This window comes from Suncus etruscus, chromosome 8, assembly GCF_024139225.1.
Source record: "Suncus etruscus isolate mSunEtr1 chromosome 8, mSunEtr1.pri.cur, whole genome shotgun sequence".
Classification (NCBI taxonomy): Eukaryota; Metazoa; Chordata; class Mammalia; order Eulipotyphla; family Soricidae; genus Suncus; species Suncus etruscus.
Window position 1 is genome coordinate 52,204,367 of NC_064855.1, and position 26,330 is coordinate 52,230,696.

General features: G+C 39.7%; 1 protein-coding gene across 1 annotated transcript in view; it reads right to left on the reverse strand.

Moving 5' to 3' along the window:
* Positions 1-20,215: 20,215 nt before the first annotated feature.
* The window catches only part of DCLK1 (doublecortin like kinase 1), a 404,307-nt gene continuing 398,192 nt past the window's right edge, over positions 20,216-26,330 (reverse strand). The window contains 1 exon segment of the mRNA XM_049778893.1: positions 20,216-21,722. Coding sequence (XP_049634850.1) covers positions 21,558-21,722 — 165 coding nt within the window. The 3' untranslated portion in view covers positions 20,216-21,557.

Below are 26,330 nucleotides of genomic sequence, written 5' to 3' on the forward strand. Positions count from 1 at the left end.
GTGACAGCCTGAGTATAACTGAGTAGCTATCTGCCACCCCCCAGATCAAACTCCACCCCCTAAGCCAATCTCTGGAGCTGGCCTGGGAGTGGGGAAAACCCAGGGTGCCCCATTAGGTCCTCCCAAGAACCCACCTGGAGATCCGGAGGAAAGGGGGATAGGGGGGTCGGGTGACCCAGGTCCGGGCCCCCCTACCCTAGGCTGGGCCAAGAGGCCCCTGGCACGTACGGAGGTCTGCCAGGAGCCAGCCCGCGCCAGCTGAAAATCCTGCTCCAGGAAGGGAGAAAGGCCCTCCCAGGCCTGAAGGACAGGATTTCAAGCCCCACCCTAGGCCAATGTCCGGAGCTGGCCTGGGAGTGGGGAAAACCCAGGGTGCCCCATCAGGTCCTCCCAAGAACCCACCTGGAGATCTGGAGGAAAGGGGGAGAGGGGGGTCGGGTGACCCAGGTCCGGGCCCCCCTACCCTAGGCCGGGCCAAGAGGCCCCTGGCATGTACGGAGGTCTGCCAGGAGCCAGCCCTCGCCAGTTGAAAATCCTGCTCCAGGAAGGGATCAAGCCCACTTCTGATGTCACGGATCCATGTATCTATGAGGCCTTTAGATTTAGACTTAGGCTAAATCTTTCCAACTATGGACCTCCAGGGTTCTGTCTTCAACCTGTTTCTTTACTCACATTAATGGCTTTATTTGGGTTATAGCATCCACTAATTAATGATTCAGCTACCACAGTTACTCACCAGTCTCAAATCATTGTCTAGGCAGAACTTTTTTTCTGTTGGCTGTCTTCTCCCAACTGTCTTCTAAGTCAACACTTTCAAAACAAACTCATTTCTCTCACGGTGAATTCCCCCTCCTCTTCCTCTAAGTCACTCCACACACAGTAAGAATTCAAATGAAATAAACACATTTCTATGCTTTGATTTCGTGCATTGTGTGCTCTGTTTCTACTTTCTTTACTCTCAGTCTTTACAAGCCCTTCCAAAAATACTCAAGTCCCCCAACTAGTTTTTTTAATGACCAGTTTGTCCATTTCAAACAATCTTTTGCTCAACACTATCACCATTTTAAAAACAGAAAAATCAAAGTATTGTGCTCTAAATAAAACCCTTTCATAAGGTATCCAGGTGCCCATAAAGTTCACACCAACCCTCTTTCCTGACAACACAAGACTTTAAACTTGACACTTTTAGCAAAGATCTCACCCACTTTGGATCATCAAGCCTTGTAAAGAAAAATATTGTCTGCATGTTCTACTTGATGTTGAAATTCTTGTAATAATCTTGATCATGTACTTAGGAATAATCCCTGAGCTTAGAGCTCTGAGAAATGTGAATAAAAAGCTGTTTTACACCTGAAAAAAAGATCCATGCTCAAGTAGTTGTGGGCAAGAGGTCCAGGCACTAAATTAACTGTGGTGTAAAAATTGACTTTCTTTTTCTTTTTGAAACTTTTTTTTCTTTATTTAAACATCTTGATTACATATATGGTTGTGATTAGGTTTTAGTCATGTAAAGAACACCCCCTTCACCAGTGCAACATTCCCACCACCAATGTCCCAAATCTCCCTCCATCCCACCCCCACCTGTACTCTAGACAGGCTTTCCAGTTCCCTCATTCATTCACATGATTATGGTAGTTCTCTGTGTAGTTATTTCTATAACTGCACTCACCACTCTTTGTGGTGAGCTTCTTGAAGTGAGCTGGAAGTTCCAGCCATCCCCTCATTGTCCCTGAGGATTGTTGCAAAAATGACTTTTATTTTTCTTAAAACCCATAGATGAGTGAGACTATTCTGCATCTTTCTATCTTCCTCTGACTTATTTCACTTAGCATGATAGATTCCATGTACATCCATGTATAGGAAAATTTCATGACTTTATCTCTCCTGATTGCTGCATAATATTCCATTGTGTATATGTACCACAGTTTCTTTAGCCATTTGTCTGTTGAAGGGCATCTTGGTTGTTTCCAGAGCCTGGCTATTGTGAATAGTGCTGCAATAAACATAGGTGTGAGGAAGGGGTTTTTGTATTGTGTTCTTGCGTTCTTAGGGTATATCCCTAGGAGTGGAATAGCTGGGTTGAATGGGAGCTCAATTTCCAGATTTTGGAGGAATCTCCATATCACTTTCCATAGAGGTTGGACTAGACGGCATTCCCACCAGCAGTGCATAAGAGTTCCTTTCCACATCCCCACCAGCACTGATTGTTCTTATTCTTTGTGATGTGCACCAATCTCTGTGGTGTGAGGTGGTATCTCATTGTTGTTTTGATTTGCATCTTCCTGATAATTAGTGATGAGGAGCATTTTTTCATGTGCCTTTTGGCCATTTGTATTTCTTTTTTTTTTATCAAAGCGTCTGTTCATTTCTTCTCCCCATTTTTGATGGGATTAGATGTTTTTTTCTTGTAAATTTCTGTCAGTGCCTTGTATATTTTGGATATTAGCCCCTTATCTGATGGGTGAATAGATTCTCCCACTTGGTGGGTGACTCTTGTATCCTGGACACTATTTCTTTTGAGGTGTAGAAGCTTCTCAGCTTAATGTATTCCCATCTGTTGATCTCTGCTTCCACTTGTTTGGAAAGTGCAGTTTCCTCCTTGAAGATGCCTTTAGTCTCAATGTCATGGCGTGTTTTGTTTGTTTTTTTTTGGTTTTTGGGCCACACCCGGTAACGCTCAGGGGTTACTCCTGGCTATGTGCTCAGAAGTTGCTCCTGGCTTGGGGGACCATATGGGACACCGGGGGATCGAACCACGGTCCGTCCAAGGCTAGCGCAGGCAAGGCAGGCACCTTACCTTTAGCGCCACCGCCCGGCCCGGCGTGTTTTACCGATGTGTTGTTCTATATACTTTATGGTATCAGGTCTGATATCAAGGTCTTTAATCCATTTGGATTTTACCTTTGTACATGATGTTAACTGGGGGTCTATGTTCGCTTTTTTACAAGTGGCTAACCAGTTCTGCCAGCACCACTTGTTAAAGAGGTTTTCCCTGCTCCACTTAGGATTTCTTGCTCTTTTGTCAAAAATTAGGTAATTGTATGTCTGGGGGACAATGTCTGATAACTCAAGCCTATTTCACTGATCTGAGGGTCTGTCTTTATTCCAATACCATGCTGTTTTGATAATTATTGCTTTGTAGTACAGTTTAAAATTGGGGAAAGTAATGCCTCCCATTTTCCTTTTCCTTAGGAGTGCTTTAGCTATTCGAGGGAGTTTATTGTTCCACATGAACTTCATAAATGTTTGATCCACTTCTTTGAAGAATGTCATGGGTATTTTTAAGGGGATCGCATTAAATCTGTATAATGCTTTGGGGGAGTATTGCCATTTTAATGATGTTAATTCTACCAAATACATGAGCAGGGTATGTGTTTCCATTTCCGTGTATTGTCTCTTATTTTTGGAGCAGGGCTTTCTTTGTATAGGTCCTTCATGTCTTTGGTCAAGTTGACTCCGAGATAGTTGAGTTTGTGTGGCACTATTGTGAATGGGATTTCCTTCTTGACCTCCTTCTCTTCCCTAATATTATTGGTGTATAAAAAGGCCATTAATTTCTGTCTGTTAATTTTGTAGCCTGCCACCTTGCTATATGAGTCTATTGTTTCTGAAAGCTTTTTGTTAGAGTCTTTAGGGTTTTCTAAGTAGAGTATGATGTCATCTGCAAACAATGAGAGCTTGACTTCTTCCTTTCCTATCTAGATTTCCTTGATGTTGGTGGCTGCTTGAACCCTGAGCATAACCGGAACCTCTGAAACCTCAGACTCTACATACAACCAGAGGCACTCATGCCCTGAGGACAAAGGAAATTTAGAACAGCCCAAACACCCAGCCAGAGGGAAGTTACCCATATAGAACAACTAGCCTTTGTGTTAGCAAAAGATTACTGTGTTTACAGCTGATGTTTTATTTATGCTTGCTGAGTAAAATTTATAGATCCTGTTTGGTAACGTTTTACATGACTCATGCTTTCAGTACAAACAAAATAATGATTAGCATTTTACATGTGCTCAAGTCTACCTCTTTACCCCTCCCTATTTTCTGCCCCCAGCTTTGGTGGAAAATTGATTGAATTACTTGTAACACCACCCATGACGTATTTTGCTTTTAAATGCCAGTCTCCCTGAGTAATAAATCCTTTTAAACAGCGAGAGTTGTCTTAAGCCCTCTTTTACTAACCTCTCAAGTTTACTTCACAGATCGGTTCTGCTCGAGAGAACCCACAAATTAATAGCGACCTCCATTCCCACACCCCCGTGGGTCGGGGGACCCCCATCGGAGGTCGCACCTTGATATCTTTTTCTTGCCTGATCGCTGTAGCAAGAACTTCCAGTACTATGTTGAAGAGGAGTGGTGAGAGCAGACAGCCTTGTCTTGTACCAGAATTTAGAGGAAAGGCTTTTAGTTTTTCTCCATTGAGAATAATATTTGCCATTGGCTTGTGGTAGATGGCTTCAACTAGATTGAGAAAGGTTCCTTCAATTCCCATCTTGCTGAGAGTTTTGATCAAGAATGGGTATTGGACCTTATCAAATGCTTTCTCTGCGTCTATTGATATGATCATGTGATTTTTATTTTTCTTCTTGTTGATGTTGTGTATGATGTTGATAGATTTACGAATGTTAAACCATCCTTGCATTCCTGGGATGAAACCTACTTGGTCATAGTGTATGATCTTCTTGATGATGCAATGGATCCTATTTGCTAGGATTTTGTTGAAGATCTTTGCATCAGCATTTATCAGGGATATTGGTCTGTAATTTTATTTTTTGGCAGCATCTCAGATTTTGATATCAAGTTGATGTTGGCTTCATAAAAGCTGTTTGGGAGTGTTCCTGTTTTTCCAATTTCATGGAAGAGCCTGGCTAGGATTGGTAGTAGCTCCTCTTGAAAGATTTCAAAAAATTCATTAGGAAATCCATCAGGGCCTGGGCTTTTCTTTGTGGGCAGATGTTTGATTACAGTTTCAATTTCCTCAGTAGTGATGGGGCTGTTTAGAAATGCTACATACTCCTTACTTAAATGTGGAAGGTTATAAGTGTCCAAGAATTTTTTCATTTCTTCTAGTTTAGTAGCATAAAGTTTCTCAAAGTATTCTCTGATTACCCTTTAGATCTCTGCAATATCTGTCTTGATCTCCCCCTTTTCATTTCTAATACGGGTTATCAGATTTCTCCCTCTCTCTTTCTTTGTGAGTTTTTCCAATGTCTATCAATCTTGTTTATTTTTTCAAAGAACCACTTCTGCTTTGTTGATCTTTCGGATTGTCTTCTGGTTTTTCGACTTCATTGAGTTCTGCTTTCAGCTTTGTTATTTTCTTCTGTCTCCCTATTTTTGGTTCCCTTTTGCCACATCCCCACTCAGGAGAAGCACACACCAAAGTGTAGTGCTCTCCTGAAAAGGAATTATTTGCCAAAAAGGCCCGCTTAGAGCAGTCAAAATCACTTGACCCTTTGCGTGGAGGGTTTGGCAATAATTCTAAATATGTGGCTGTAACTATCTCTCTCTTTATTTTAAACCAATATTAGAAATCAGGCCTTAGTAATTTCTTCCTACAACAAAGGACAGCAATCAATCCAGCCAAAAGTCTCCCATTTAACAGCTCCCTGTAATTTTTGCTACCTTGGCGCCAAAAAACAGATTTTTCCATAACTTAGCTCAAAACAAAGTAATTTTCACTTTTCCCCCGAAACTCTGAAACATCCCTTACTCTTCCAACTTCCCTGCTAATTACTAGCTCCCTTTTCACCTTCAGCATCAGCTCTTTAAAATGCTAATTTAAGCCAAAGTCCCTTCATTCTTCTCCCAGCCTCTTTGATGCCTAGAATTTGCATCTGCCTTCCTGCCTCCACCCTTTAAAAGCTGCCAGCTTAAAAAATAAATTTGTCTCTCGTTCCTGGTTAACGTGAGTCCCCATACTATCTGTGTGGTTTCGTTCATTTTTACAATATATTTCCGTCATTCGCCATTCCGCGTACCCACCTTCTCCTCCGTGGAATTTTTCCCGAACTCCACGAAGGACCTGTTTGCAGGTGCTGAGAACTGCAAACAAAATTTGGCTCAAAGCACCCTTTGTTGGTCATTTTCTAATTTTTTGAGCTGTGTCATTAAGTTATTCAGGTATGCCCCTTCTTCCTTCCTTATGTGTGCTTTTAGAGCTATAAATTTTCCTCTCAGGACCACTTTTGCTGTGTTCCATAGATTCTGGCAGTTTGTGTCTTCATTATCATTTGTTTCCAGGAAAGTTTTGATTTCCTTTTTGATTTCATCTCGAACCCACTGCTTGTTCAATAGCAGGTGTTTAATTTCCAATTGCTGAAGTTTTTCTTCTGTGTGGCTTTGTAGTTCTCATCTAATTTCAGAGCGTTGTGGTCAGCAAAGGTAGCCTGCAAGATTTCTATCCTCTTGATTTTATGGAGGTATGTTTTATGTGTCAGCATGTAGTCTATCCTGGAGAATGACCCATGTATATTGGAGAGGAATGTGTATCCAGTTTTTTTGGGATGGAGCGTCATATATATATATATATATATATATATATATATATATATATATATATATATATATATATATATATATATATATATATATATATATATATATATTAGTCCTCTTTCTTCCATACTCTTTTCAGGGCTAGTATGTTTTTGTTGGGTTTCAGTCTGGTTGACCTATCAAGTCTTGATAGGGCCGTGTTGAGGTCTCCCACAATTATTGTGTTATTATTGATGTCTTCTTTCAGATTTGTCAGTAATTGTATTAGATAATTTGCTGGTCTCTCATTGGGTGCATATGTTTAATAGTCTGATTTCTTCCTGTTGCACATATCCACATATCCCTTGATTAGTACATAGTGTCCATCTTTGTCCCTTACCACTTTTCTGAGTATAAAGTTGGTGTCATCAGAAATTAATATGGCCACCCCAGCTTTTTTGAGGGTGTTGTTTGCTTGGGTGATTTTCCTCCAGCCTTTGATTTTGAGTCTATGTTTGTTCAACTATTCAGATGTGTTTCTTGTAGGCAGCAGAAGGTTGGATTCATCTTTTTGACCCATTTTGCCACTCTGTGTCTTTTAATTGGTGAATTTAGTCCATTGACATTGAGGGAGATGATTGTCATAGGATTTAATGTCATCTTTGTAGGTAAGTTTGCTGTGCTTGTTGGTCTCTCTTGTCTTAGAGTACACCTGTCAGTTTTTCCTTTAAGGCTGGTTTATCATCTGTGAAGTATCTGAGCTGTTGTTTATCCATGAAGCTATGTATTCTTCCTTCAAACCTGAACGTGAGTTGGGCTGGGTGCAGTATTCTCGGTGAGGCATTCATTTCATTCAGTCTTGTCACAATATCCCACCACTGTCTTCTGGCCTTGAGAGTTTCTTGTGACATGTCTGTTGTAAGTCTTAGGGATGCTCCTTTGAATGTAATTTCTCTTTTTGATCTTGCTGCTTTCAGTATTCTATCTCTAATCTGTGGTATTTGTTATTGTAATGAAGATGTGTCTTGGGGTGTTTTTCTTTGGGTCTCTTTTAGCTGGTACTCTTCAGGCATGCAGGATTTGATTGTATGTAGTCTTTAACTCTGGGAGTATCTCTTAGATGATGTCTTTGACAGTTCATTATTCCTGGAGATCTTACCTGGGTCTCTGGGACTTCAATGATTCTTATGTTGTTTCTGTTGAGTTTATTAAAGACTTCTATTTTCATCTGTTTGCATTTCTTGAGTACTTTTTCCATTGCCTGTTCATTTGTCTTAAGTTTCTTTTCCAATTTCTTCTGTTGTGTTGAGGTTTTCTGCATCACATCTGCCAGTACTTCGTTTGTCTCCTCAGCTGATGATACTCTGCTGGCAAGGCCATCCATTGAGGTTTTCAGTTGAGCTACCATGTTTTTCAGATCTGTTAATTCATTTTGGAGTTTTCTGATTTCTCTCTTTGTGTTCTGTTCAGATCGATCTATGCTTTCTTTGAGTTCTTCAAACAGCTTCCATATTGTTATTTTAAGTTCTTTATCCAGGAGGTTAATCAAATGGTTGAAATTTATTAGGTCATCCGAGCTTTCATCTTCATTCTCTGTGCATGGTGTTTGCCTGCGAGGTTTCCCCATTTTCATGCTTGTAGTGTGGTTTTTCCTGCATGTTGTGGTGGGGTTCATTAGTTAGAAAGAGTGCACGGCTGCACACTCTTCTGCTGCCTCTAATTGACAGTTTTTTGGGGGTGTGATCCCTAGGCCTCTGAGGAGACTTTTAGGATTCAGAAACACAGGCAGACTGGCACAGGAGAAGTTTACCTTGAAGTCCTCAGAGTGAATAAAGGCACAGCATGGCGGAGTCTCTACAGGCCAGATTGCTTAGCCTATTGGACGACGACCCCCACTGTCAGAATGTACTCACTGGCAGCTTCAAAATGCAGTTTTTTGGGGGTGCGCTCCCTAGGCCTCTGAGGAGACCTTCAGGGATTCAGAAACACAGGCAGTCAGGCACAGGCAGGAGAAGTTTCCCTTGAAGTCCTCAGAGTGAACAAAGGCATAGCAGGGCGGAGCCTCTACAGGCCAGAGCTCAGCTTATTGGATGGCGACCCCCACAGCCAGAATTAACTCACTGGGCAGCTTCAAAATGCAGTTTTTTGGGGGTGTGCTCCCTAGGCCTCTGAGGAGACATTCAGGGATTCAGAAACACAGGCAGGCAGGCGCAGGAGAAGTTCCCCTTGAAGTCCTCATAGTGAACAAAGGCCACAAATTTACTTTCTTGATGGCCTTAGTTTACTCTTGACTTTCAGATATGGCTAAAACTAAAAGGAGAAAAATTTACTTAATTTTGTTCCTAAGAAAAGGGGAGATTCAAACTTTTATTCCATCTATTTAACCAAAAAATCAGCTTCTGCTTATTCTTCCAGATGTAGCCTCCTTCACCTCTGTGACTCCAGAGCAGAAAAGATATGCCATGGGTTTCTAGCACTTTCCAGAGATTCAGGTAGTGTTCCCAGCATTCTACCATTAGCCACACCAATGGATGAAAGAAAGTCAATACTGACATGCCTGAAAAGAGAATGCTTTGGTAATTCCACCCCTAAATAAGTTTAGGATGCCAATAATCAGTAGACAGTCTTTGAAGTCAGATATCTGCCTTAGCACTTAAAAGGAGGCTGGGTAACAAAATTACTCCTACTTTGAAAATGCTGAGACAATGGTGACTGGTGTTGAGGAAAGTAGTGCCTCATTTTCCGAGTGCCAGGCCTTGGCTTTCTGATTTATGGTGAGACTTTGGAGGCTGACTACTCATATCAAGAGTTACTGCAGCTGCCTACTGAGCTCATAGCAAGTGATGAAGTAGAAGGCAGCGAAGGAGAGTGAGTCCCTTAGAGACTGGTAATGGCCAGGAATGAGGTCCCAAGTTACAGCAGACTATTAAAACTGACACAGGTTATCTATATTGGGGATAATATGATGGTAAACACTTAGAAACGGTTAAGCCACCTATGGCAAGAAGCTTGCAGAACTGTATGATAATCTCTTTTTCTCTAAATAATATACTTCTCATACACTGCATGCAAACTTATTTATACAAAATTATTTATACAAAAAAAGGACAAATGAACATATCTACACATGCAAATACATGGACAATACATATACACATAATCTTATATATACTACTTGTAAACAGAAAAATGTATCTATACACAGATGAAAATCAAACATATAGACACATGCACAGATATTCTCTATACCACCTACTTCCATGCATATACACAAAAAGAAAGCACAGCAAGGAAATATTGACATGCATCACACTTTCACAATTTTTATACATGTGCACACACCACACATACAAATGCACAAACATGCATGTACGTTTTGGGATAACTGGATTGTAATATCACCAAGAACTCAATAACAGCATCCACAACGCTGAGGCAGTGATTGGAATTAGTTAACATTTCATAGCACAGAAGTGAGCGGGGTAGGATCTGAATGCAACAACATAATAATAAAAATAGCTCCACCTCTAGTTCATAGGTGTCCTGACTCACAGTAAATATTTGGGATAGTTCTCAAAACATACTCCTAACCCACAAGGCAGCAACCAGCAAACCTACTTGTCAACAGCCTTGAATCTGTTCTTCTCTTAGGGGTAGAGAATAATTTGTGAAAATGAAACTTTTTTTTTTTTTTTGGTTTTTGGGTCTCACCCGGCAGTGCTCAGGAGTTACTCCTGGCTCCATGCTCAGAAGTCGCTCCTGGCGAGCACGGGGGACCATATGGGACGCCGGGATTCGAACCGATGACCTTTTGCATGAGAGGCAAACGCCTTACCTCCATGCTATCTCTCCGGCCCCGAAAATGAAACTTTTTATAAAATTATCTCAATCTTTAGACTTTAGTCTTCATGATTAAGGTCAAGGAAGGAAAAGAAAAACAAAACAAAACAAAACAAAAAGGTCAAGGAAGGCCAGAGTTTGCAGAGACTAGAATGGATTTAGGGCTATATTAAAGAGAAGTGATATCTTGGGCATTTATGATCAATAAATCATTTGGATTTCAGGCTTAAACTTGCCTTTGGGGAGGGGAGTAGATTATAGTCTATGCCTGAACATGTGCCTGAACATGAACATTCAGTTCATGAAACTGCTAATGGGAAAGTACAGATGAATAGAGCTAAGTGAATAGTCTCTGGTAGGATATGTGACTTTACCTGGTGAGTTCCTGGTGACTAACTCATCTAAACTCTTATCTGTTAATAGAGAGCAGGATTGAGTTGAATAATTGAGTGCAAATAGTTAAAGGAATTAACTTGAGCCCATGAACTTGAATAAGGGTGTCCCCTGCTTCCATGAACACTGGCTGCTGTCTATTAGGAAGGGTCACAGATCAGCTAAATATATTCAAGTGATCTGAGAGTCATAGGTGAATCTACATCCTGTTGTATGGTTAGTGTGAGTCTTTGTCTTTTGTGATGTGTCTGGAGACTGGATTCCCACCTAGTTGACAGCAGCTTCTTTTTTCTACTGTGGCTCCTCTCAGTTAGCCTGTCACTTTCAGAGCAAAGGTATTGAAGGAGGAAGGTCCTTCAGAGAGATATCCTTTAGAGGCCAAAGAACTAATGCACACTTACCCTTCTAAATTATTGTGGCACAAAGTACTCTCAGAAGTGGGAAACTCAAACAAACTCACAAAACCACTAAGTAGAATCATCTTGACCATGGCATATCAAGTGTTGGAATATTCTAGGAATTCTAGAAAATCCCTAGTAAATATCCTAATTTAGGAAATCAATGAAGATCTGGTTAGCTAGTTCAAAGGTTATGCAGGAGGCCCTGGGTTCACATATATGGCAATGTTCTTCAAATATTGCCAGAAGCAAACCCAAGCAATTCCCTAGCAATAACCCATGAGCACCACCCAATATGGTTCTCACAATATAGAGACAATGGAAGCTATTTTTGAAGCAATTATGGTTTTGCTCAGCAGGAGAACAGGGGAATTAGAAAATGTTGTTAAAAATGGCACATCCACAATAGTAAGAACAGAACATGGAGAGTGAGAAAATTGGAAATGTCTGGGTTGGTTTGGGCACTGATTTACCTGTTGAAAAATGAAAGGATATTTCACATTCTTAACAATGTGCCAGCCATGACAAGTTCACTGCTTAATCAAAAGATTTCAGTAAATTAATAGGTAATTCTGATGGAATAACGAAACCCCTCTCGGGCGGAACATTAATTATCACCCTGCTGTAGGGAAAGGTGACAAAGTGGATTAATACAGAAAGAAGGAGAGAGGGAGAGAGAGAGAGATAGTGAGCAAGCTATTTTCAGGGTCAGTGGAGTTCTTGCTTAAGTTCTCACTCCTTTTTTTTTTTATTTTTTTTCAGAAGTGGGGCAATATAGGAGATAAGAATGATGCTTCCCTGCAAACAGACACGCTTTATGAATAGAAGAGTCATATAGGAAAGGAGCAACATGTGGCCACCTCTTTTGTTTGCACAGGGAGCTTGCCTTCTGCCACTGCTCTGAAGGGCCAATTAGGAACCAAAGATATTTCAGAAAGTGTTATAAAACATCTTTAAGTGCCAGTCACCCTGGTCCACCTTCACCAGCCCTGGGGATTCAGATATCTGAAAATCTCTACTGTAAAATTCTCCTCATAAAATCCCAGTCACCTACAGTGAGTGAGTGAGGCATGGGCCTGACCCCAGGCTTGTTCTTTTGGCATGCCAGCTGGCACTCTGTGAGGCCCAACTCACTCACAGGAGGGCTGCAGCCACATTCGTCTTCCTATTCTGACTCCTCACTGCTTCTTAGTGCTTTTCCTTGATTGGAAATACCATGCTGCTTCTCTGTTCCTTTTCCTCAGGTCTTCACTGGAGGCACTTTATTAGAAAATTTCTGGAAATGCCCCCCCCCTCAACATAGTTCAATGAATTTCTCAAGTTCTCCCCACATGATTATCTCTCTGTAACAGTGTCAGTCTTTCTGGATAATATTGCTCTACTGGCTATTTTCCCTTTCAGACTGGGAATCACTGGAAAGGAGGTTTCATTTTTGTTGTTTTTGGGCCACATTTGTTGACACTCAGGAGTTACTCCTGGATTGGGAGGATTATATGGGACACCGGGGGATCCAACCGCCGTCTGTCCCAGGCAAGCGCTTGCAAGGCAGACATCTTACCTCTAGCACCACCGCTCCATTCCCGAATGGAGGTTTCTTATTTAAAGTTTCAAATGCAGCAGAGGCCAGCATCTACTGGGTATTGCTGGCAAGGGGAATTGGTGATTTGGTAGATGGGGCAGGAGACCTCAGAATGAAATTCCCTTTTGTAGTACAGGTTCAGGGCATCTCTTTCCAAGTGTGTTTGTATGTGTTGAGTATGAAAGGGTTGGGAAAAAGAGTCCTTTAGGGAATCTGGAAAGTCCAAGAGAGATGGGCCGTGAAGTGAGCGATCCATGAGCTGATATTATGTTCTACCACAGGGAGGAAGAATGTGAAAGAGATTGCGCTGTGATTTTTGGAATCTCCCAGCACTTTTAAGTATTTTTAAAATTACTGTATTTAAATGCTGTGCTTTAAAGGTTGTTCATAATACAGTTGTTCCCCCCACCCCATTTACAAAGTTGTTCATAATTGAGTTTCATATATTGTTCAAAACCCCGCTTCAGTGCACATTTCCCACCATCAAAGCCCCCAGTTTCCCACCCTCATTTTCTGTCTCCCCTACCTGCTTCTGTGGCAGACATTTTCTTCTTCTTCTCTCTCTCTTTCTCTCTCCCTCCTCCACTTACTCTCTCATCTCTCTCTCTCACTCTCTGTCTCTCTGTCTCTCTCTGTCTCTCTCTCTCTATGTCTCTCTCTCTCTCTCTCTCTCTCTCTCTCTCTCTCTTTCACACACACACACACACACACATCCCCCTGGTTCCCTCCCATTTTTTTCTAGGACTGGTTTTGAAGAGCACATTGTGAAACATTAAAATCTTTTCTTTCTTGCCAATTCTCCAAATAATATACCAGTTTTTTCCTGTTGTTTGTTTCTGGACTTGGAGTCATATTCAATGGTGCTCAAGGCTTATTCCTGGCTCTGTGTTAAGGGATCACTCTTGGCAGAGCTTGGGGGCCTTTATAGGATGCCAAAGATTGAATCTGGGCTGACTGCATAAGAGGCAAGCACCTAGTATTTATTGCTTTTGTAGAGATATATCAGGTTTTAAGTAGGGCACACTACTCTGAGTAGTCCTCCTTCCTCTGCTATCTCCCTCTCTTTGTCTTTCTCTTGATTTTCTTTCCATCTAGGGGTTTTCTAAGATGTCAGAATGCAGAAGGGCCACGAGTGTATTCACATGTGAGTGATGGTTGGCCTAAATAAAGTTAGCCTGCATCTCTGCATCACCTACCCATGCTGAGAGGGCCTGTTTCAGGCTGGTAGGGAGTCTGTGCTCCTGACAAACTGGTGTTCAGCCATCTGTGAGTGATAAATCAGGTGTCCTGGCCCAAAGGCCCCAGAGAGAATGTTCCCAAAGATCTGTGGTTCTTCTCAACAGTATCTGCATTGTGTTCATCTTAGTCCACACTAGGGATCATTTGCAATGGACCATCGGTAACACTTGTTGATTAAGTTGATGTAGTTCAGTGTTAGCCTAAATCGAATTGGAAATGGCTTGCTAATTAGAGAGTAGAGAGGACTCTGGCAGGCCTTCGCAGAGGCCAGGAGCAAAGCCAAGAGTACCACAGGGTGTGTGCACCATGGGCCAGGCAGATGGCAAACACACATCCTCCAGTAAGAGATCCTGGTTGCTGTAGCCCCAGTTCTTACTGGGTGTGGGGGCTCATGCCAGAGCACTAGGCCAGGACTCTCAGAATAAAGCCTTCCAGTTAGAGAGCTCATATCTTGTTTCTAAAATCTTCAGAGTCAAACAAAAATGGTCAACACTTTCCTGTTTCTTTTCGAAGACCAAATGAAGTGCCTTCCTTGGCATTGGCACACACTCAATAAACATTTGAATGAATGCTCTGGATGTACAGGCAAGCTGGCACAGACATCTGTCACAGTGCTGATGGCCAGCATGGATCTAGCCAGTCCAGCTGGCTGGGCGGGGTTCTGCATCTTTCCTGGGTGCTCCTCCCTGAATGGGGGAGTGGGGAGATTTGGGTTAATGTCTGAAATAGAGCAAAGATATTGTTTCTGCTCATGATGTTATTAAGAATGGAATGGATGTTAAAAGAATGGAATGGATGTTTCCAGAATGCTTCTTTATGCGTGGTGGATATTTTACCCCCCTTTGCTTATTTTCTTTATCCTTACATAAATCCTACCTTTTCAAAGTCGAAATCATTCAGTCCTGGAAGGCCTTACTCTCCCAATTTTCTTAGGCAGTGGCTTTATCATTTTGGATCTCATAATTGTGGGTATGTGAGGCTTCTGCATCAGGGTTTATTTTTCTGGTGGCAGTTTTTTGGCAGCATCATCAACCTCATAAAACAAGGTAATGGTCCTTAGGAAGCAATCACTTTAGCTATTGTTTTATAGCAGCTGCCCAAAGAGCCTAGAAAGGGCCCAGTGATTTCAGTGCAGAAGAGCAGAAGGGAAAACAGCAGCCACAGCAGCCTGTAGATGGCAGGAAAGGGGACTGCTAATTTTATAAGAGCTTGGAGATATTCTGGCAGCTTCACAGGACACCAGGGGACCTGCAGTCACTTCATGGGGCTGACTCTTCAATCTCCTACCATTGAAAAACTTCCATTGGAAAGAATTTTCTTCCACTGTACAGTTTGCTTTTTTCTCTAAGGTCAATCTTGCATGTAGAATGCCTAAAGGGAAATTGCTATAAAAATGGCAGTTAATTACAGGTTGGCGGATAAAACCAGACTTGTCTCAGGAGAGCTATGCACATAGGTTTAAGAATAAAATAGGGCTGACTGGTATTTGATTTCTTTGTGTTTATCCAAGTCACTGGCCCGGGCAGGAAGGTAATCTATGAAAAGGGACATTTTTGGAATAGTTGTTTTTGAATTATGCTCCTGAAATGTACACTCTGCTACAGAGGACATGTGGGAAAGCTACACTCTGACTGCATAACTAATTTTTAAAGCCTTACAGAGAGAATTTCACTCAAGAACACAGCTGAGTTAGTCCTCTTTGGGCTGAATGTGTCCTTCATTATGGCAAAATAAATTTATGGGTGGACATTGCAACTAGGGCATTACGTGATAGTTCATACACCAAGTACTATAATTTTATTAATTTTAAGAACATGTTTTACATAAAAACAGGCAACATCAAAAAAGTTCAGTTGATAAATAGAACATAATATATCACAGGTGATTTCATTCCACATGAACCTACATTTATTCGCTTAAACTGAGAGATTAGGAAAAAAATTCTATCTCAGTACAGCTTTAATCATGGATACAAATCTATTGAAAGTTATTTCATTAAGATTCTGAAAATCAAAGAGTAACCTATGCCATCTGATCCATGCAGCAACTGATAAATTCAGTATTTTCAAAGGAAACATTGCATTTTTTTCCTTATACCAAATTGAAACCTTTCAGAAACTTGTTTAAATGCTTCAAGTTCCTAGTCTACCTTTTTAGTATGCATGAGCAAAATACTATTTAATTTCACACTCAACTAATCCTTCAATAATTTTCTTTCAGCCAGAATGAAAAGGCTATTATTAATTTCCTAATAAAATAAAAAAATAGTTATTGAGGATATGACTCTAACCTTGGACCAGTTTCAATTTCTTTTTATTTTTTTCTGGGAATACAACAAAGATTAATGTCATTGGCAAGTGAGAAATTGTCCCTAGAGAAATAGTCAAGGTCTTTTCCTTACCACATTTGATTGAACTGGGATGAATCAACATCATAGCATCTTTATCATTGCTTTTTAAAGCCTTCTTTTAATACTGATAATGAAGGCTTTCAGAATAATCATTTACTTTGTTATTAAATTCTAGCACAGACAAAAATATACAATTTTACATTAAAGCAACATTAAGGGCCTCACTCCAGTTGACCAGAAAGGGACATTAACAGGTATGAATATAACTGCAGACACTTCTAATATTTTAGGGAAAAATGAATGAAACTAGAGTTCTCACTCTCCAAGGGCAGGATATTGCAAACCTTAGGATCAAAACACCTGCTAGTTTACTCACTGAAAAATGATCATCACAGCGTCAGAGTTGAAACTCAACAACAATAACAACATAAAAACAGCAATGAAAGAAACCACTCCAACCAGAGGCATTCAAAGCCTCAACATTGAATTTCCTGTTTCCCACCGGTTTACGACCCTTAATGTTACTGAATGGATGGTTGCATATTTGAGATGATTAGAAAATAAAGACTGGTTTAAAAGCACCTCCTCTAAGTATGTAATTACATACAAATGAGAGATTCCTCCTGACAGTCCCAGGGACCCCATTTGTTACTGTTTCATGTATAAGCACCATTGAGCCCATTTTTAAAGCACATTTGCAGTGATCAAATGTTCAGTGCGTCTTCAGGCTTGTTCTCAACTTTACTGTGCCCGATAGTTGTCTTTAAGCAAAACAAGGTCAGGTTTGATAATCTATTGTCTTTTAATCATATCTGTATTGACAAAAATGTTTATTTTTAGATGTGATTTTAATCAGTATTTTCCCCCAATAGACTAGAACAACTTCATGAAATTCAGTGCTTAAATAAAAAAATTTCTTCTCTCCAAAGAATCATGTCTATGATCTCATATGATCTATGATCTCATAGTGTGCAATATAAGGGTCTGAGTGGATTTCTCCTCAGATTTCCAAAGGAAATGACCAATAACAAGCAGAAAAGGCTAACCTTTGAACTGGCCAACTTAAACAAACAAAAATATCTTTGCAACAAAAATATTAGCAGTTTAAAAAATTAAATGATAGAAGCAAGATGCTATTTCCAATATAGGTTAGCTAATGTTTTTAAAACCCTTATCCAAATAAATAACTATAATTATAATAAAACTGCCACCTTGGATTTTGGTACCATCCACAATTCTAAAAGTACAACAAAGGGGCAAGAAGACATGCCAGATTGTGTGGCTGTTCTTTCACTGGGAGAATTGGACAGAAAAAAGAAGGAAGTGAACTTTGACTCTTTGGTGCCAGCCCTGTGTCACATACAGCAACCCAGGGCACCTTTTTATGGTCAAATTAAAAACCTGTGAAAACAAAAGTGTATCATGGAAAAATACTGACAGATCCTTACTCCGGGAAGGGTTAGCAGGCGCCAGCCACAGTAACATTAAGAAAGCTCTCTCTGAAGCACAATCACCCTTCACCTCAAGGGATAGAGTTGTCTAGTGGGTGCCATTGACCAGTAACAATTGTGATTTAATGGACACAAGTCTTGGTCATATAGTAGCTCCTTGACCCTCTAAGCTAAACCAATTTTTCTTCTGTTTTGCTTCAGCTGAAATATGCCTCACAGGATAAAAGATGGCAATTTTAGCTTTCATTCTTAGATATATTGCTTTCTTTCAACAATCTCTGACAGGCCTGTTTACTGCCACCCATGGGGATATAGAGGAACTTGCAGGAAGGTCTTATTGAATACAATACACCAGACATTTTTACTAGTTTATTTGCATTTGTTTTCTCTGCTTAGTTTAATATGCACCACGTGTTTTAGATGAGGACTAAGGTGAAAAAATTTCCAATGACTGAAATCTTACTCTTTCTTCTAATCATCTGAAGCAAATCATATATTCATTATGATGCATAAAATGATTTCTGTTAATATGTGAAGAAAAAAATGGATTCATCAATTTGAACAGTTCTCATCTTACAGGTGATTTACAGGATGTAAATCATGAAGGATTTATTCCTTAACTAGTCTACTACCAAACTAAAAAGATATATCTTAAAATTCCCTTGAAAATACCATATGATTGGTTATGTATCAACAAAGAAAAGACAGCCCCAATCACTGGGCCACCAACATAAGAGCTATATTCAATACTTAAGAAAATATATGAAAATGTGTGGTGATTATGAAATTAATCATTACAGAGAAACATTGCCATAATGGTACATATTTGTTCAATGATAATATAAAATGAAATGATTAATTTGCTTATAGAAATTCCTTAAAGAATACCAACATTTAGTTATTTCAAACTTGAACAATCTAAGGAATGTTGTGGGAAAAAAATTAGAGAGCACTGTCTAAAACAAAGCAATCTGGATATATACCAATGTAATCAGCATGCCTTGTGCTTATCTGTTAACCCTCTGAGTACTTCTCAGACATTCACGATTTTTGTAGGTTAATCTGAAAATATTTCATTTTATCTTATTACTCAATATTTCTATTTGATAGTCACATCCACTATTTACTCATCATAGATGACTAATATTAAAAAATGATGCAGAGAATTTCTTATACTAAAAGGGCCCTGCTTTCCTCTGAGTGGCCTTCTGCAGTGTGCTGAGAATCACCCTCCTCCCTCCAAACCCAAGTTCCATGTAGCCTAGACAGCCTCAAGTCCTGGATAAAGAGGCTGAGCGATATACAAGAGAATATTTAATGTTATAGAGAAACAAGTAGTACCCAAGGTAAAAGCAGTAATTTAGTGAAAGAAAGGAAGAATGAGAATCCACTTTTGGCATGTTTATACTCAAAGGATTCTTCAAATTCACATAATTTGGGTTGAAGCCATGCCAATACCTACTACATAACTATGCTTTGAATGCTTTTTGACATCATATTACTACATAGAGCACCATTTAAAAAAAGTTCTAGTTCAGAACAATTTACTAATATGGCAACAACCTACACCATCAACTCCCTTTCTGGTATTATGATCTATCTGCCTATTTGTTTTGTGCTACTTTGGAATGGCAAAAATTATTTTCAGGACTCTCAAAAAGCAAAGGAAACTCAATAAATGACTTTCTGTTTACAAATTACAACAAATATTTTCATTAATGCACATTTCCCCCTCGCTACTTATTTTTATATGCATCCTATCTAAGTTGGATGAGATAAATGGAAATGTGGAAAAGCAAAAAATAAAATTGTGGGGAGCACTCTGTAACAAAAGTCATCTCATGCTTTGATTTTAAAATCTGTTAATATAGGCCAGAGCTTATGAAGTGAATAGTAAACAGCAGCATTTGAAGATCAATGTATATTTGAAAATAAAATAAGGACCTTTTTTTTTTAATTAAAGAACGGTTATGCAAAAATTTCCAGACTTTCAGATATAGAGGCTATTCAAAACCAAGGCAAGATGTGCTGTTGGGCCTTTTAGGTATGCATATCCTGATACAGCATTCCATGGTTTTCTCCTGATCACAGAGCAGAGCAAGTCTTAGAATGGGCATTTGAGTTAGGGCCCTGCCTTTAAGACTCCTCTTTTCTAGGCACTGCAGGAAGATGCAGAGCACAGCCCATTCCCAGACTGGATGAGACATATTCCATAAGAAGCTCACCAGAAGCTTGGGCCTAATGGGAAAATTGATAGGAATTAAGACTTGGGCCAAAATAGAAAACAAACAAACAAATGAACAAACAAGATATCCCTCTGGAAGCTGAAGAGAGTATAGCAAAGCGGTTGTACCAAAAGTTTTGTCCTCAGTGGTAGCTTTGAATTCTCCCATCCTGCTCTCCCTAAAAGATTTTATTTTGGTGACTTTCAGATACACGTGGTATATTTTACCAGAGGTTTATTTCTTTTTTCCCTTTTTTTTAAAACTTTATTTATTTATTTATTTATTGGTTTTTGGGGCCACACCCAGCAGCACTCAGGGGTTACTTCTGACTTCTGCACTCAGAAATCGCTCCTGGCAGACGGGGGCACCATATGGGATGCTGGGAATTGAACCCGGGTTGGCCATATGCAAGGCAAATGCCCCACCACTATGCTGTCTCTCTAGCCCCCAGGTTTATTTTCTTAAAGTCCATTTTAGAAAATTCTGAATTATCTTTCCACTGTACTTTATCCCTAGTCACCTTGCAAAACATTTTCTTCTTGTCCCTTTTACCCCAGAGCTCCTCTATATAGATGACACATTCTATATGGATTTGACAATGATTTTGGTGCATTTAAAAAAAATGTGTGAGAGAAAGAACAGAATCCAGTTGCCTCTCTCTGTTTGGAATTCCAGCCCTATTGAGCACCTGACAAATTATTGCTCTTTTCTACCATTTTCTTTCTTGTAGATAGCTCATATGGAGCAGGCAGACCCTCTTTCACCATACACAAGATGACTTTGAGGATCTGCTCTGGCACTAGCAGCAGCTGATGTGGAAGCAGCATATCTGGGGCATTGTCAGCATATCTTCCTATGGAGACCATTTGGAGGTGGTAGTGGTGGCGGTGGTGGGGATGTGGACTATCATCTATTTCCTGTATCAGGATGTTTGTCAGGAACCCTGTTCCCTTGCCTTGGGATACAGGATTCATCTGTCAACAGCAGCTGACAGTCAGACCTCTAATTTTAAAAGTCACTTTTGTTGGAGGATTGTGAAGAAGAAAGAAGGGTGTTATGCCTAAGTTATAAACCTGTCATGTTCTAACCCCCCACCCCCTTCCCATTCACACACACATACAATGGACAGGCAAGAAATCATTCTAGATGCCCTTCTCTGGACATCCCAGCATCTAAGAGCATTCCTTGATCTGCAGCAAAATCAAGACACATGTGTACATATATCCAAAGGCCGGACACAATCCCCAAGGGTTCTCCAGACAATTCTATGCACTTAAAGGGGTAACCACTTATATATCATGTACTGCAGCCTCTAGCTTTGATAGATGGAAACATTCATTGCTTCTATGCTTAAAAAAGTTGCAAATTTAAGCCTTAACCCTTTGAGGACCCTATTAGCAGCAAGTTGCCATCCTTACAAACAACAGATCATCTCATTCAGCAAAGGGGAATTGCTATAAAGATACCAGAAAACACACTTTCTGTGGTTCCATTCAAGCAGGTAAGTGCTAGATGGATCAGATGAAACTGATTTTACATAAATTTGGGGTGGGGGGAAATCTCAGAGTCTCAAAGGGTTAAGCTAGAACTTGGAGTCAAAGGGTCTTATTAAAAGGGTGAGTTGGGTGAGCGAACAGTCTCGGAGGAGCTTGGGGAGTAGTCTTCCGATTCCGAGTTCAGTTCAGGTGGAGCGGGCTGTGCCTTGTACCGGCTCCTCACATCCTGGTTGCGTCTTCGTCGGAAAACCTGCCTCTCCTTATCAAGAGCGGTGGTCTAGCAGGGGCATAAAATGAGAAAGAGGACAATTAGGCTGGAGGAAATGGCACAACAGAAACTCTGAAACTTTCTGAGGTCAGAAAAATAGGTTGGCCATGATGGCCCACTTGTATACAACTATAGTCTCCGTTGCTGGGGTGCTTGCCCTCTGTCTCCCCAAGACACAGCACCACAGAGCATTTGGTTTTGGCCTCAGTAGGCACAGGCAGGATGGATGATACTGTAGTTCCACCTCTTCCCCAAGCTCCATATCTCTGACCCTTCGCTATGCTCAGGCTTGCAAGAGAGACCCTGGCATGTATGAGCCCCAGCCCTGGCACCTGGCATGTTCATCAACATTCAGGTCAGGGCTGCTGGATAATAAAGATGAAGTTGTCAGACCTGGAGACAGACACACAAGCTCATTCTGTTTTTTTAACACCTCTTCATTCTAAATGATCTTATTATCTGTTGATGAGGGAGTGTGGCTGGAACTCTGGGAATTATTGGTTTAATTTTAATGAAACCAATGCCTGAAATTGCAAATGGCTTTGAATGTAATTAGACCGAATGGATCCTTCCAGGGATTTTAGTTAACAAAGTTCATTTTCATCCTAGTATACAAAGATTTATAAAACTGAGATTCATTCGTGTTAGTCTTTCAATTCCTAATCTCTAGGCCTATTTTTTTCCTAAGAAACTCCAAATGAGCTCTAGGATGTTGTATTCATATCTACCTCTGGAAGCTATTCTGACATCAGGACTGGGAATGACTTCATTACAGAATTAATGCATGTGGGGAGGAACACATACAGAGAGGTTATACAAAGAGAGCAGTAGAGCAGGTAGAAAGCCTCAAGAAAAATATAGAACACATATAAAAGTTGAAGGCATCCATGTTTGAAAGTCCCTTTTTAAAAAGCGAGTAGCCTGGAGGTTATTCTGCTTTTAAGAGATTACTTTTCCTCTACAGTATATAGACCACCATTTTCCTCTTGAAAATTTATTGTTAGTTTCTTCAAAGAACAGGGATAAATTTATAGCCTGCCTTTTCTGAGAACAAAGTGAAAACTAAGCTCTTCATACAACTGAAGTACAGTATTAGAGCTATCTTGACCTAAAATAGGGCAATCAAATTCCAAAATGAAGTAATAAAGTGAGAAGAAGCCATGTGTAGAACTAGGGTAGTAAATACCTTTGTTAGGCTGAGCTACTCTGCTTTAAAAACTATCTACATGCTGTATAGCAGTGTTAGAAATCAATAAGGAAAATAACTTTTAATAATTCACTTCACGTATCTCTAAATTACTAATACAGTAATTTCTACCTCTGATACTTCTACTTATCTATTTTTAAAGAATATATACATGCACATAAATATAGTATTTAATCATAGACCTACACATTTTATGATATTCCCAGTATCATAAACCCAAATTCCTTACTTTAAAACATTGTAAAGTTACAGCACATGGTATTTGGTTTTCAAAGCAAACAAAAAGTGCTTTGTTTGTGTACAGGTTAGTATTAAAAAAAACCTGAAGTCTATTTAGTCTGCCTTACATAAAACCTTTTCTGTAATTCTTCCAAGGGTAATATAAATACTTGGTGATAAAAATATTACTATTTCTACCTCCTTGAGAAAGAAAGAAATCTCACTGGCTTTGCCATGTATACTGACTAGTGGAATAAAGAAGATTGGGCTTGTGCTCAGAAATTTTAAGTATTGGCTATGCTGTCTGTCATTGCCTTGTGGCCCTCCCCCTCCATTCACTCATCTTCTCAGTAAGAAGCATAAATAGTTTATTCCTACTTTTTTTGCTATAGATAAAAATAAATAGGTTTTCTAAATCTCCCCCAAATGGGGAGGCATATATATATTATATATAATTTGAGGCAAGATTGTTTGAAAATGAGGCAACTGCGCAACTGTAGATCTGCAGAAACTACTGCAAAACTAAGCTCACACTATAACTTATTTCAGAATACTTTCTGTGATTTCTCCTCCTCATTGGCACTATCTCTGTACTTATTTCATCTTCTCTAAGCCACTAGTTGTTTCAAGGCATTTGCTAGGCTGGAAATAGACATTTCCTCCCCAACACTGCAATTCAGTTTATGTAGAGGCTGGGGCACTTTGTGCGGAACCTATGCTTGGAGTAATACTTTGCTTTCATTTTCACTTTCCTTTTTCCCACTCCTTATTAGGACAAAAATATTTGCTTCCTTAGTGTCTATCTGTGTCTCCCACCATTTGCCTTGACCCTCTAAAGCGCCAGTTTTGGTCACTTCTTTCTAAATTCCTGAGTTTACAGCTTTCTCATCTAACTTTGCAGATGAACACTCATGTTCCAGGGTTCTGATGCTGTGAGTTGTGCCAATTCACCAGTACATTCATGGAACTTATTCCCACAAACATCATGTCACGGCATAAGAACATGATTTTGGGGCCTGGAGAAACAGTACAGCAGGAAGGTGTTTGTCTTGCATATGGCCAACATAGGTTTGATCCCTGACACTATATATACTCCTCTGCCTCACCTGGAGTAATCCCTGAGCACAAAGCCAGAAATAAGTCAGAGCATCACTGGGCGTAGCCCACAAAAATGTAATAAGTTTTAAAAACGTGTGATGAGTGTTTTTGTTGGACTTATAGACTCTTAACACTAAAAGGAAATTTATAAGGCATCTTTGCCTAAAGCTCTCCTTATTCAAATAAAGAAACTGGGGCTCAGGCATGTTGACTTGACTGTGCTGGGGAAAAGACTTCAAGGCTGAACAGTGAAACAGCAATTCTCTTGAGGAGCTTCTCAAAAGCACAGTAGAGCAGGGAGTCTGCAGACAGAAAGCCAGTGTCCTACCCACTCTGAGCCTCCACAATTCTCCTTCTCTTAAACAATGATGTTTAGAACTCCCAAAGCACTTGATCTCAAAACACATTCCAAAGGCTTCTCTGCCTCAAGCTCCTGTTCACTAAAAAGATAAGAACTTTTATCTTCTCTGTATTCCAATCAAATTCTGGACTTGCTATTACTGCACAATCTTACCAAACCACATTTGACTAATACCTTTGTGGACTCTTAGGAGGGCAAGATCAAATCCTGTTTGTCTTCATTGTGTTTGCCGCAGTTCATAACACAAAACAGTACTCTAGAAATGCTGTGGCTTTTGAAATATGGGTAAGTACAACAGAGGTTACATTATTTCCCTCTTGAGCATCTAACCTCCAGTTTACCTTGCACACAACTCAGGTCAATTATTCCCAACACCCACTGACTTATCATTCCTTGTAAAGTCCTGGACCTAGTATTTGTGCTTTACAATAAGAGTCATCAGTGATTACTTCCTGTTATTCTCCAAAATTAATCCTATAACACTAGCTGACTATTTTTTATTAGTGATCTTGGAATTTTTTCCCAGTATCCATTTGCTCTGTTTTCATAGTCTCAGTTTTCCTTGGAACATCCTTGATTCTAGACCCCAGCAATTTCAGTGAAGCTGGACCCTCTCCCATTGTGAGGATGGCAAAGGGGTAAGCTTGTGATCCATCCAACAGTAACCTAAGGCAACAAACTTAGTTACTAATACACAAGAAGACTTTGGTTAGAACTTTGAAACTGAGAAAATCCTAATTTTAAGATGCTGGCTTTGGAGTTGCTTCCTCATCCTAGACTCTTGCGTTGCTCTAGATTAAAGCCATCAGAGGAAGACAGAATAGAGGGATGGTATAGGAATCAAATGCTGACTGTGTGCCAAATCCATTCATCACTAAAACCAGATCCAAACTTTGTGCACCTTTCAGATTATATAAAATGATAACTTTCCCTATTGGGTAAATCTTTTTGGTTTGGGATTACTTGCCCAAAGGTTTGGCAAATTATCTCACTTTTGCCTTTTATAATTTTGTTTTGTGCATATATCCCAACTCCTTTACAGTAGGATTCAAGGTTACTTGCATAGGAATATGCAGTGTACTGAGGCATACATATACATATTTCCTGCTTAATATAGAAGTGATGATGTGCTTTCTGTTTAACAATAACAAAACAGCCTAAAACCCTATATTATAAAAAAGGAAAACATTATAAGTACCATGAGTTGATGTTTAAGAAAATGATTTATGTTTCAGGTATGACCAAATGCTTACATAAGATAATTTTCTCTTACAGCCATACATTCACCTAATTAATCACCATTAATTGTGGTCCAATTCCTTATCATAGAAAGAATTATCATATGTCATTTTCAGAATGTGAATTGTGGTTATAAACTCAATCTGCCTCTATAAAATGTGTGGCTTAAATTTTAAGGTTGCATTCTGTAAATCTGCATATACTTCAGAGCCAATGAATCTGGAAAAGAAACAGAATGATGTGCTATTCATACTTTAAAAAAGCAATACTATATTACATACACACATATATACATATACATATATATGTATATATATATGTATATATAAAACTTATCCCTCCAAGTCACCAAAAGCACCTTTTCTTTAAGTGCTGAATTATAGGTTTAAATTCTGGGCTCTTTTAACCATGTTTTTTTCTTTTTCTGGCTTTTAGAACACACAGCAGTACTTAGGACTTGTTCTTGGCTCTGCTCTCAGGTATCTCCCCTATT